Raw genomic sequence first — 13,914 nt, 5'->3', positions numbered from 1 at the left:
GTCCACCTGTGTGAGTCCGCCTGTCAGTATAAACAGACCTTTTTCTGAAAGGCCCCAGAGGCTGCAGCACCACTAAGCAAGAAGACCAAGGAGCTCTCCAGACAAGTCAGGGACAAAGTTGTTAAAAAGTACAAGTCAGGGTTGGGTTATAAAAAAATATCCAGATCTTTGATGTTCCCCCAGTACACCATCAGATTCATCATTTTCAAATTGAAAAGACAAGGAAACATTAGACACCAGCCAAGAGAGGGCCGCCCACCAGAACTCACAGACCGGACCCAGAGGGCATTAATCAGCGAGGCAGCACAGAGACCAGGTCACCCAGAGGGAACTGCAGAAGTCCACAGAAGAGACTGGAGGATCTGCCCATAGGGCCACAATAAGTCGTATGCTCCACAGAGCTGGCCTTTATGGAGAAGGAGCACAGAAAAAAAAGCCGTTACTCAGTGTTAAAAATATGGTTAGATGAGACTAAAATTGAACAGGTCAGCCTGCCTGTGTTCTGAGACTGGGACAGAGGTTCACCTTCCACTGCTAAAGCAACACTCAAGCAGTTTAAGGAGAAACATTTAAATATGTTGAAAAGACCTAATCAAAACTTGTTAGCCTGACTGGGACTAAAAATCTCTTTTACGAGAGTTCCTGGCCTAAAACAGCCGTACAAAATTCAACAGTTTAGAGACAGACACGACACATACATTAAATATGACAAATAGATTCATTTCAGCTCTCTTTTACAAAGTTTCTAAAGAAGCAACAATGAATGAACACTTGTAAGATTGAATGTTGACGCTTAGTAACCTGTAATGTTGCAACCCTGTGGTTTAGAAAAAAAAAAACTGAGTTAATTGAAACATGTCAAACATATACCAAAGCTGTAACATTTATTATATTCACTTTTCCTAAAGTTTCGTCAAAGTCTGTCATGGAAACAGCTGGCCATTTGAAAGTAGGTTGTTAAATTGGTGTATTTTACTATTATTCTGACACATGAAGCAGCTCCTACACAGCTTATATGCGCATATAATAACCGAGACGAAAGAGAAACTAAATCAGTTGGTCTTTAATTTTTTTAATATAAAACCAAATGGCTGGAATTCCCCAAACATTCCGTTGGGTCATCTGCCAAATCCACACCTCTAAAAAAAAAAAAAAACGGCATAGAAGCACCGCCCAGGAGCAATGAAGGGGCGTTTATCTCAGAATGGAATGAGTAATGTTTGATCCAATGATATCCGAACAACAAACTGCATTTAGACAGAAAGTGAAACTCTGGTACAGTGTTCGGCCTTTTGTTGTTTTTTCTTCACATTGAAATTGCACACATTTTTATTACTGTGTTATTAAACTAGTTATAAAGTCTAAGATCAGACTTTCTTCTTCTGTTCTTCTCAGTTCTTCTGAGAAATCAAATTCAGTCAACAAAAGCTTAGCATTCATGTTGTTAAAAAGGGATCATTCTCCTTTATTATAAAGCCCATAGTATGGGGTTCAGGACCAGATATTCAATATATGGTTCTGTTTCTCAACTTTATGAGACACTGAGCACACCTGGAAATGTTGGCCTGTTTCTAAAGAAAGTTAATCACGGAGGTCAGACAGTGATGTTGACTAGGCTCCCAGTCTCGGCTCTAATTCCCACCGAAGGTGTTTATTGGGTTAATGTCACATCTCTGTGCAAACCTGTCAAGTTCGTCAACACTAAACTAGCTCAGCCATGTTTGATTTTAAAGCTGGGAGTAAGAAATTTTTCAAAATAAACTGAAGTATTAAGATGGCCTAGTCATGACAAATTTCTATGCCAGTAGCTCACTGTAGTTGTGTACACAGTTTTCAGATTAAATTATGCCACCCTGTTGGCTTATTATATTTTATTTCTGTGTTTTACACTTTGGTTTTACCTTATTTGTTAGTAAACAAAGCACTTTTGTGTATATTTAAAACAAGAAGGCCAAGTAACCTGAAGTACAAGTTGCACATTTGGACAATGAGTAAACAAAGAGGGGCAATGAAGCCCACTGGCATATATATATATATATATATATATATATATATATATATATATATATATATATATATATCTATATCTATATCTATATATATATATATATATATATCTATATATATATATATATATATATATATATATATATATATATATATATATATATATATATATATATATATATACATACACACACAAACACACGTTATAATGACATTGTAATGAACGAATACAATCAAGTACATGTTCATCCTTACCAGCGAAACATAACGCAAGTAGATCTGTTTTGTACTGTGAATCAGTTGGTACAATTCCACACAGCACATGAATGAGAATTTGGATGGAAGCTCTATATACACTGTTCTTCTCTGAAGTTCACATGAAGTTTGGAGGTCTATAGCTGACTTCAGAAAGGTAGGGTGTATTTTGGTCTGCTTGTTTGGTCTGGACCAAAAGAGGTCTTTATTTCTTTGGTGCGGTTGCTTTCACGTCGTACGTTTTGTGAGTGAACTATAACTTGTAACAAAGGCACGCATGTGACGATTGTTGCCCCCACTGGACCAAAATGACTAAGGCGGAACGTAGCACAGGCCCGAAAATGGAGGAAAACTATTTTGGAAATCCACTCTGGATATTTGTGCTGCTATTACAGCGGCTAAATCACTTTGAGTGTCAAGAGCAGCTCATTCAATGCGGGTTTCAAGACATTTTATTTACTAATTTGGAACTGCGCCTGAGAATGTGTCCTGCAAGCCGAAGGCTACGCTGGCACCAGCGTTGCTAACTGTTTTAATTTCCATACAAAATGAACTGCTACAGTGGCTTGCTAAGTGCAAAGAGACGTATGTGGTTGGGTTGGATCGAGGTAGTTTCATATTCGCACTGGAAGCAAAACACAGCTGTTTGGAAGCGCATTGAGGCCCCCTCAGAAGTGGTTCTCAGTGTGATCGTTTGGTCCAGACCACGGTTTGCTTGAGTGCATTTACACCTGCACAAAAGGTCCGGATCAAAGGGGGAAACAAACTCTGGTCTGTTTAGAGCAGACCAAATGTGTCAGGTGTGAATTCACCCTTATGGGCCGCTCTGGAAGTTTACACGGACCATCAACGTCATGTCTGATCTACTGTAATTCCCTAGATTATCAATTTGTTACCGGTAAGCTGAACGTCATCTTATCAGTTTAGTTGGATATTTCTTCTGATTGGCCGTTTCACACATCTGCTATGTTGTTCTGCTACAGGAGAGAATATGAAAATAATCTCACCAAATTTACGCTACAGCTGATTGTGCCTTCATAAAACTGGCCCATGTCTTCAAATGATTGCCTATTTATATTATTATATAACAGTGACGTAGACTATTATGTTGCTGTATATAGTGTTGACAAATTGCTACCAAAAGTGAAAGACAATGAACCTTTTTTTTTTTAAAGCTGCCTAAACCGAGGGATGAAATGGACAAGGGAATACTGGGTGGTTGGAAGAAGGGGGGGGGGGGGGTTATTACAGACACCAGCTATCCATGTAAACATTACATTTTGGGACTTTCCCAAAAACATCAACTTAAGCTGACTTAAATCAACTTTTTGTTTTTGTTCAAGTTTAGAGAACTGAGGATAAGTACAGTTATCTCTCTGTAAAAGAGGGGAAGAAAGCAAAAATTAGAGTTGTTCAATGACTTCATTATTTAGAGAATCAGAAGAAGGAAATGCGCAACCCCTTCCCGCAAGGTTCCTGCGCTCTCAATAACCAAAACGTGTTTGGTGATATCTTACCTGGTAACAACAGGACTTAAAATTGTTGATTGGTTGAGGTGACACGGTGGGCGGGGTTAGAGTGGCTTTTTCCCTCTGAGCGGAGGCGCTTTCGCTTTAGAATTTAGAAAACAGACAAGGAGCCGCTCCTGTGTCTGACTTTCAGCGCCTTCAGGAAGAACAAAACCAAGCAGAAATGAAGCTGCTACTCTGTCTCGCTTTTCTGGCTGCTGTTTGCTGCTCAGTGAACTCCAAAGAGAGTAAGTACTGCCGTTTTCTGTTTTATTCTAGTAGAACAGCTAGGCCATCATCAGGTATACCAGAAAATGTTTCTACTTCTAGGAGGAACGTTCCCCTGCTGTTATACACAGGCCTGTCCTGTTCAGCAGACATGTTATAGACGACAGGACCGACAGCTTTTATTTGTTTAGGCGATTAAGATGAGGCCTAAATAGACACACAACTCAGTTATACTTTTGTTCAGAGTTTTTTTTTTCTTCTTTGAGATAATCCATCAAAAGCATGAATGTTGGTGGAAATTAGAGCAAATGATAAACAAAAAGCAGAAATAATGATCGATTTTTTTTTTATTATCTGAGTTTAGTTTCGATTCACCCTGATTTTAAGCAAACTGCTGAATAGCACCCCCTGCTGGTGGTCCATGCTAAGTGCTGTTTAACTTGTCCTGGTGCTTGACTTCGGGAGGTTTCTCTGAACCCTTTCTGTCATTGCTCCTCTGGGCTAAATGAATGAGCATCAGCTGGATTAAAGCTTTATTGTCTTCCTCCTGAGAAAAGCGGTTTGCTGTTTGGAGCGAAATAGAAATAAACAGCTGTGAGACTTTCTGGCTGCCAACAAGAACACATCAGGCCGTCGAAATGGGAGATGTTTACATGTTAGTGCGAGAAACGGCCTGATGACGAGACATCGAGTGGCAACCACTTACAAAAAAAAACTCCCTTTATTTCTGTGACTAACATCTCTCTGTAAAATGATAACATTTGAACTGTTTCCTTCTCGCTTCAGCTCCACCCAAAGTCCAGGTGTACAGCCGTGACCCCGGGGAGTATGGGAAGGACAACACTCTTATTTGCCACGTGAGCAACTTCCACCCCCCTGACATCACCATCGACCTCCTCTGCAATGACGCCCCCCTCCCCAATCCCAAGCAGACCGATCTGGCCTTCAAACAGGACTGGCACTTCCACCTGACAAAGAGCGCCAGCTTCACTCCAAACAACGGGGAGAAGTGCACCTGCAGGGTCACTCATATGGGAAACCAGAAAGACTATGCTTGGGGTAAGTTTGCTCACTTAAAATATTTCTTCAATAATTTTTTTTTTATGTGTGGCTCCAGGAATTCCCCTAAGTCTGAATTCGGCTCAGTCGGTATACTTTCGATTTCCCCTCTGAGATCCCTGGCAAGCTCCAGAGCCTGATCACGCGCGGTCACATGACCAACAGGGCACGGTTAGGGGGAAAATAGTTTCATATAAACAACAATTTAAACATGGGGAACGTTTACAGAGTGAAACTAAATCTGAATTTGTTGTATTTCATTTGGTCAGGCTTTCTGAGTAGCACTTCTGATCGTATATAAATCTCATTAAACTGAACCTGGAGGTTTCTGATCCAGTCGTTCCTCCAACGTTGTGCTTTGGTAGCCGGGGAACGGGTTCCGGTGTAAAGGCAAAAAGAAGAAAAAGAAAACTTTAGTGTTGATGTGGTGTTTATTTCTTTCATTTTTACCTCGCGGTAAATTGTTGCGTCGCATGCGTTTTCACTTTTGACTCAGACGCACGGCCTTATGGGAAGCTGCATTTTGTGGCAACACACACGCACACACTCTCACAGAAACGCTCCTGCCGACTCCTCAGACGAATAACATGTCGATGTCTTGTGTTTTCGCAGAGCCCAACATGTAAGCGCAGAAGGCCATGCAGGTAAGTTTCTTGTTGTTGCTCTCAGTGCAGACGCTTCATGGGTGCGGCCAGGTCGCCCTTAATGCTCAGCCAGGTTCTTAACAGCATTTAGTTAGCAGAGGGGATCGGAGAAACGAGCGAGTCACGTTCGCTCGGGCTTTATTAACGCAGCCTTTTTCAGTCCGGTGGAGAAAAAAAATCGACAGGAAAATGGAAGAACAGATATTAAATTGGTACAGACGCACAATAACAGGATTAAACAGATAACTACATTGTTCGATTGCTTTTAGTTAGCAACATTCTCAGTGATGTGGAGCGGCATTTCCTGCTTGATCCTCCGGTTTAGAGAGGGCTGTTCTAGACAAAAAGCACAAGATCCGGACAGAAATAACATCCAGACCCTAATTTACCATCTTCATTTATATTGTATATTTTTAAACTATTTTGCATACATTTAATGGTCTGACGCAGCAATCAGCAGGCTAATAAAAACAAAAAACTAGAAAGCCCCATTGAGATTTTTTCCCAAGTGATTCTTTGGTCCTGTTCCGACACATTTTGGCTAACACGTCTTTAATGTCGGAACATTATTTTTTTCCCCCTCCAAGCTTTTGTAGTTACATTTTGAAATAATTTGACTTCAAAGCGTGATCTGCTCAGGCACTATTGGACGTCTTTTGAAGCTCCTCCTTACTCAGCGGCCCCTCCTTGTAATCCTTTAAAGCGGATATTTTAGTGTTTTGCTGTATTTAGTGTCCTAAAGGTTTCTGAAATGTAAATCAGGAATTTTTCAGGATTTTTCACTGATAGTAATGCCTGCAGCATGTACCGCAGCGTCTGCCAATGGCTGTGGAATGCTAGCTCGTTTAAACAATGTTTTTATGGCAACGACACGGAAGTGACTGACCAGTTTGTATCCAGTTCTACCCTGCTGGGAATATTTGGCCGCACCCAGTGACTCCTCAGCAGGACTTGAACGCTTGAATCTAAATGTGTCCTAATGCTGTGATGTTTCTTTTTCAGAATCACACCAGATGTTCTGTCCTCCTCTACAGCATCATTGATTTATCGTTTCATCACCATGCTACAGCAGTTTTCCTCAGTTTTGCTCTCTCTTTCAGTCTAAGAAAAATCAGGAGTTAGTTAGAAAGGTGATGGGAAATCTTTAGGCTTTTTCAGTTAACAGACACAAGGCTAAGGCTTATAACTATGTTGTAATTTAAGCGTGTTGTTTTTATTTCTTTACATCCTGTAAATGATTTTTTTTCTTGTTTAATATGTAAACCTTGTAAGTTAGATTCTTTCTAGGATAATTGGCCAGATTAAACAAGGTGGCGGAGGTCTGCCGTTTTTTTTCTATTGATTTTTGGTTTAAGATTATTGTCAATAAATAAAGGCCTCTTGATAATAGTTTTTTATTGTCATTTGTTATTTGGACCATTACAATGGATACAAAATTATAATTCATTAGAAAAGAAAATAACTGTTTACAGACCTATTCCAGGTCAAAAACCTTAAACTAGGGTTAGCTCATAAATGTGTAATTATGGTTTAAATGTAAATAAGGTTCGAGTAAAAGTTTAGTTTTTGTTGACAGAACAATTCTACATTTTGAGAAATTATTTTTAAAAATCTGTACTTTTTTGTACAAATGAAGATCTGAACAGATTGATGGGAACACGGGATCAATTAGAGAAAAAATGTATTATAAAAAAATATATGAACTGGTGGGCACTGCGGAGAAATGGCATTAAGTGAGGTACCAGAACAACTGGGACAAACCTTGAGATAAATAACAAGAACCTGACAAGGACTCCATGCAACAGGAGTGTGTTGTTGGTAGGAGTGTGGTGGATGTGAAACAGGTGGCTCAAATAAATGGATGAAGAAGATTAACTTTACAGAGAGCAAAATATGAAACAATAACCTAAATAATAAAGAACCATATCCAGAATAAAAATCCCTGAAAACATGAAGAAACTAGAATTTGTAGAGCGAGCACGGGTGTTTAGATAAACAGCATTTCCTGTCTAAAATATTGATTTTGTTTTTTGTATTGTTAATGTATACTTCTTTATTGGTTTTTTTTTTCATTTAAGTCATTTAAGTTTACAAATAAACAACAAAAAACAAGTATAAAATACAAGAACAACAACACAATTTTATACAATAAAAAATAAAAAAAAGGGGAAAAAAGGCACATTCCCGGTCACTATACGGTGGAATAAATATTTGACCTGATAAGTGAGACAAAAAGACTTGTTTTTGGCTCGATATTGTTTAGCTTAGTGAGCAGTGATTCAATTAAAAGCAGTCTCTGTTTTGAGTTTAATCCATTCCTCCATCTGAGGCCTGTGGGGACTTTTCCGCAGAATAAGTCTTCCAGCCATCACAAGCCCTAATCTTTCTTGTATAAATCCAGGCAGCATGAGAGACTTACGTCCCAGCAACCACAGCTGTGCTGATTTAGGTATGGACAGTCCAACCCACTTTTCTAGTTTTTCAATGACTCCGGTCCAAAAAGGAAACACCCAGATACATTCTCAGACAGCATGGAGATAGGTACCGGTGTCCTTACCACATTTCCAGCATATATTGTCTTGCAATAGACCCATTTTAAACATTTTCGATGACGTATAATAGTACCGGTGTACAATTTTACAATGAATACGTTGACGTGCGTTCCTCACGCATTCATCCACCTACCCACCTTCCAGCTTTTCTTTTAGTCCAATCAGTCGCCTGTTTTGACGTCTATCTCTGTTAGCTGCATCCTCTATAGCTGGATATAACTCCTCACATTTTCTGCCGCTTTTATCAGCAGACTTACAAAGCTCATAGTTGTCATCTTCAAGTTGAGAAATGCGATGCTCTGCCTCATCCAGCCGTTGCAATCCACCATCTACATCCGCTCTCAACCCCGAGTTAACCTCTTTCATGTTGTTCATGTCATCTTACAAACTCGACAAAAGCGGGTCAAATTTCAACATTTCTGCGTTAGCTCTTTCCAAAGATGGTTGCTTGGCAGCTACTACACTTTTGTCAACAGTTTGGCTAGGGCTAACATTAACAAATTTCTCATTAGCGCCGCTAGCTCTGGCACTTTGACTTAGTCGTCATAATTGCTAAAATATCACCTTTCAAACGAAGAATACTCTCTGGCTTCTCTTTTTAAGACTTATTAACAAAGAAGCCAAAATTGACCGGCAAATTCGAGAGCTTTTACGGACGATTTCACATCAAGCGACCATCTTGCTCAGTGAACCCACATGACCCCATCCATCCATTGGCGTTCCCAGGCCAGCTGGGAGACATAGTCCCTCCAGCGTGTCCTGGGTCTTCCTCAGGGCCTCCTCACGGTGGGACATGTCCGGAACACCTCACCAGGGAGGCGTCCAGGAGGCATCCTGACCAGATGCCCGAGCCACCTCAACTGGCTCCTCTTGACGTGGAGGAGCAGTGGCTCTACTCTGAATCCTCCCTCCTGCTCCATCTTCCCCTCATTCCAGCACCACTGTATTTTGGATAGACTTAAACACGTTACTGGAGTTAAAGCAAATGTTCTCATATGGCTGATATCCTACAGGGAGATATCAGATTATTAGCTTGAATATAATTATCTCTCTGAGGCCTGTGCTGTGAGACACGGGGGACCTCAAGGGTCTGCGGTTGCCTTAGTGCTACACAGCCAGACAGGATCTGTAAAAAAGAAAAAAAGAAAAAGCAAAAGTTTTTAACCATGCATTTGTATCTTCATACATTGATTACTGTAATGCTACTCTGTTTGGGTTCCCTAGGAAAGGTTTTAGAGGCCTGCAGATGGTTCAAAACATGGCTGCTTGCATGTTAACCAAAGTTGGCAAATACAAGCATATTACTCCAGCACTGACATCTCTCCACTGGTTGACTTGTCAGGTTCAAGTTGATTTTAAGGTCATGCTGCCCACCTACAAGGCACTAAATGGTCTGGCGCCTTCTTATCTCTCTGACCTTCTGCATTTGTATGCTCCATCCCGTGTTATCCGATCTCAGGGTACAGGTCTTCTATAAGTTCCTAAGGCTAAAAGGAAAAACTGTTTGGGAGCGTGCTTTTTCCTTTCATACCCCGTCGTTGTGGAACAATCTCCCTCCAATCATTCAGTAGGCATGTTTTATGGAAGTTTTTAAAGTCCACCCACTTGTTCACATTATCTTATGCGGCTTAATTTGATGCCTAAAGTTAGATTTTAATTTATATTTTTTGCTGTTTTTTTTTTTGGTTGCTATGTTTTTATCTGTTTGTAAATTGTATTGTTTTATTCCTTGTTTTATTATTTTTATCATGTACTGTTCTTCACTTTGTTGGAAAGTGTTTTATAGATAAAGTTATTATTATTTTTTATTTACTATTATTATATCGTTCTCCCTTGGCCCTTTGATGTCTTAAATGGATTGGTTCTACAATGGAAAACTGTAACAAGTAGAAGTTGGTCTATAGCTTTGTCTCGATCCCACCTTTAGTTTATATACTGTATGACTGACAGAGGGAATATCCATCAATGCGGGCATTTACAGCCAGTGGTGAATAGCGCTTTAACAGCTCTGATGTTCTGCTGTACCTCATTCATCATGTTTGACAGGTAGAGCAGATATCTCCTTGTGATATTTCCTGGGCATCCAATAAGCAGAAGCATCTGCAGGCAAATGTGACTGTGCCAGATGTTGTGATTACACTCTAGTTGCTGTCCTGTTGGATTCCCTCCAGCAGTCATCAAGTGAAAGTTCACTTGATTTAAAGAGATAGAGGCTGACTGCTTGATCTAATTACAGATTAAAATGCAGCATATACAACACATTCTCCACCAACATGGTTTGAAGCCCTTTCTGGTCCCCCAATGTGTTTTTGTTGCATCTTTCCAAAGAAAAAAAGAGATTCTACAACACAAACTGTGGTTCAGCACTAGCACGGCAGATCAGCTGGTCTTTCAGCATGAACTGTGACGTCACCCATGATGTCATCTGAATTTGCAGTGGTTTGTGCAGGAACACCAGCAGTTTATCATATTTTGGGCTTGTCTGGAGTTTCAGAATAAACTTGATGTAGGAGCCTGAATCTATATTTTGTGTTTACAGTGGGGGAAAGTATTTGACCCCTTGCTGATTTTGCAGGTTTGCCCACTTACAAAGAATGCAACAATCTATAATTTTAATCATATGTACATTCTAAAAGTGAGAGACAGAATCCCAAAGAAAATTCCAGAAATTCACATCATATGAATTTATAAAAATTGATAACCATCTGATGAGGAAAAACAAGTATATGACACTAGATCACTAACCTTAACTTAAGAGAACCAGGGTGCAGAGTGCCGGCTTAAAGCTGGAGAGCGGGGTCGGAGTCAGAAGTCCGAGTGTCGGCGGGGATTTCCAGGGGCGTGGTCCAAGATCAGTCCGTGGTCGAAGCCGAGAGAGCGGAGTTCCAGCGGCAGTCCAAAGGCGAGGTAAGGTCCGGTCCGAGTCCGATAACAGGTTGGGTTCAGAGGTACACAGGGGTTAGTCAGGCTCAGTTACTCACGGGAAGATAGGGTCGGGCACACAGGCAGGCAGTCCAGGCTTGGCAGAGTCAGGAGTCCAGAGGCAGATCCGATCAGGTTTTCTAGGTAGGCAGACAAAGTAAAAACAGGATTAGGCAGGCTCAGAAACAGAAGGCAAAAACAGGTCAGGAAACAGACAGGCAGGTTGATAGATTTCAGTGGACGCTGGATTGGTTTTACCGGGATGGCACAAGATAATCTGGCACTGGTGGCTGGTCAGATGGCAGGTTTTATACTCTTGAGAACAGGTGGAACTGGTGAGGGATGATTGCAGGCAGGGCGGAGCAGGGCAGGTGTGCTGAGTTGTGGATCAGACCAGCACCAGTGCTGAGATCATCACACATTCAGTCAAAAAAACTGCTCCCAATGGATTTCTGGACAAAGGAAATGCCTGGGAAATTAGTGAGTGCAAGTGGATAACGAACTTTTGTGTCAATTGGGTTGTTTGATGAAGATAACGAGGAAGGTAAAACATTCATGATGGCGGTGTGTATGGGTGCTGTGTCTTGTGACTCTCAACTTCTGTGCTCTTTTCTTTTCTCTTGCTTTTCTTTCTTTTGTGCACTATCGGTACTGTGAACATCCAGCACACCCGGCAGTTGCTTTTGGACGGAGACCAAAATCCAGATGTCTGTTTCGAGCAACTTTCACAACATAGAAAGACTGCCGGGTTCGACTGGGACTTATTTGAACACCAGGTGCTGGAGACATTCACAGGAACGGTACTGGACTATATTCAGTACTGTGTCGGAAATGTGACTGTGGACAAAAACATCCAGGTTTTCCCAAACCAGAAACCCTGAATGAGGAGCCAGGTCCGCACACTCCTCAGGGTCCGTGACACAGCCTTCAAGGCAGGCGACAGAATTCTGTACAGAGCTGCTCGAGCTGACCTGAAAAGAGGAGTTAAAAGAGGAAAGGCATAGACTCCCCCCTGGCGAGTAACAACGCAAAGGAGGTGTGGTGGGGCATAAAAGACATCACAAACTTCAGGAGCTGTGATGTGTCAACAGGAGACCTAAGTGTGCCGCTGACAGAGGAGCTAAACTGCTTCTTTGTACGCTTTGACAGGCCTCAGCAGCACTCATCTGCTCCAGCCCTAACCCCACCACCCTCCTGCTCCACTCCACTCACTGTACAGGAGCACAAAGTGTGCTGGCAGTGAACCCCATGAAAGTTGCCGGCCCAGACAGAGTACCTGGCAAGGTGCTCAGAGCGTGTGCCTACCAGCTTGCCCCCACCTTCACCAGAATCTTCAACCTCTCCCTGGAGAGTCATCCCACCCTGCTTCATATCAACTACAATAATCCTAGTGCCGAAGATGTGTCCCATCACCAGTCTGAACAATTAACCTCCATTGGCTCTTACTCCGGTAATCATGAAGTGTTTCGAGAGACCAGTTCTTCAGCACGTCATGGACTATCTCCCTCCAGAGTTGGACCCTCACTAGTTCGCATACCGTGCAGATCCACAGAGGACACCATCGGTGTAGCTCTCCACTCTGCACTGAGCCACCTAGAGCAGAAAAGCTACGTTTGTTTTTTGACCAACCGACCCTAGACTGTGAGACTTGGCCCCCACCTCTCCTCCCACAGGGATGTGTGCTGGTGGTCTGGTCTTCAGTGAATAACCTTGCTTTGTACACCAAGACAGCCAAAGAAATTATCGCTGACTTCAGGAAGCACAGCACTGACCAAGCCCCCCTTTTTATCAATGAAAAAAAAGTAAGCGTGTGGAGAGGGTCCACACCTTCAGGTTTCTTTGTGTCCTCATCTCCGCTGATACCGCCTGGTCTGAAAATATTGCAGCAGTCCCCAAGAAAGCTCAGTGTTTTCTACAGTTCCTGAGAGTCCTCAGAAAGCAAAAACTAGACTTCAAACTGTTGCTGACCTTCAATCGTCCATAGAGATCCTGCTGAAATACTGTATCACAGTATGGTACGGCAGCCGCACTGCTGCAGACTGAGAGACGCTCAAAAGAGTTGTAAAGTCATGATCAATCACCTTGATAAATTAATGGAAAAGGATAAAAATGTGGAAATTATTAAAATAACAAACTTCATGTTGATTATCACTGTTTGCATCAAGAATTCTATGAAAGAAATGTGGGGCTTAGGGACTATATGGTGTAAGAGGATTATGTGGAGGATCAATGAAAATGGTTCCAACCTAAGCACATCTGTAAGATTAATGTCAATTAAATGGTGTTTTGAATAACTTTAATATTCATTCATCAAACGACAGTTCCCCTGGCTTCCCGGAGGAATAATCACATTAATAAAATCAAGCATCCTAAAGACATACATTTTCACTGAACAAATCATTCTTTAAAATTTTATTTTCTTGAATAATGTTTTGTTTAACTCAGGATTTGCATTTTTAATGGGTTGTAACACATACCAAATGTTATTTCATCTCATAAATCCTAAAAATTTGAAAAAATTCATGTTGGTAGATCTTCCCAAAAATGAAAAAAGTCTCTTGGGGGTATGCCCTAAAACCAACAGGGAGTCGGCCATTTTGGGTCAAAGGTCATTTTGGGCCCTTTTTTTACTTTTACTCACCTTGACCTTTAACCAACTCCTCCTAGGGCTTTCGAGCTAGTGACTTCAAATTTGGTCTGTTTGCCATTGAGGCATATGAGAGTAAAAGTTATGGAATT

At 41.3% G+C, this 13,914-nt stretch overlaps 1 protein-coding gene across 1 annotated transcript; it reads left to right on the top strand.

Annotated features, from left to right (window-relative positions):
- The first annotated feature begins 3,871 nt into the window (after positions 1-3,871).
- On the top strand, positions 3,872-7,090 carry b2m (beta-2-microglobulin). The gene is made up of 4 exons (XM_012876758.3): positions 3,872-4,018; positions 4,785-5,057; positions 5,670-5,701; positions 6,704-7,090. The coding sequence occupies exons 1-3, from the start codon at positions 3,955-3,957 to the stop codon at positions 5,681-5,683; spliced, it is 351 nt and encodes a 116-aa protein (XP_012732212.2). The 5' UTR covers positions 3,872-3,954; the 3' UTR covers positions 5,684-5,701; positions 6,704-7,090.
- The last annotated feature ends 6,824 nt before the right edge of the window (positions 7,091-13,914 follow it).

The sequence above is a fragment of the Fundulus heteroclitus genome, chromosome 17, assembly GCF_011125445.2.
Source record: "Fundulus heteroclitus isolate FHET01 chromosome 17, MU-UCD_Fhet_4.1, whole genome shotgun sequence".
Lineage (NCBI taxonomy): Eukaryota > Metazoa > Chordata > Actinopteri > Cyprinodontiformes > Fundulidae > Fundulus > Fundulus heteroclitus.
This window is presented reverse-complemented; position numbering and strand designations above follow the sequence as displayed.

Excerpts from the sequence above, each read along its gene's own strand:
- b2m (XM_012876758.3), top strand. The coding sequence starts at position 3,955 with ATGAAGCTGCTACTCTGTCTCGCTTTTCTGGCTGCTGTTTGCTGCTCA. Across the intron at positions 4,019-4,784 it reads CTCAGTGAACTCCAAAGAGA|CTCCACCCAAAGTCCAGGTG; the intron begins GTAAGTACTGCC and ends TTCTCGCTTCAG.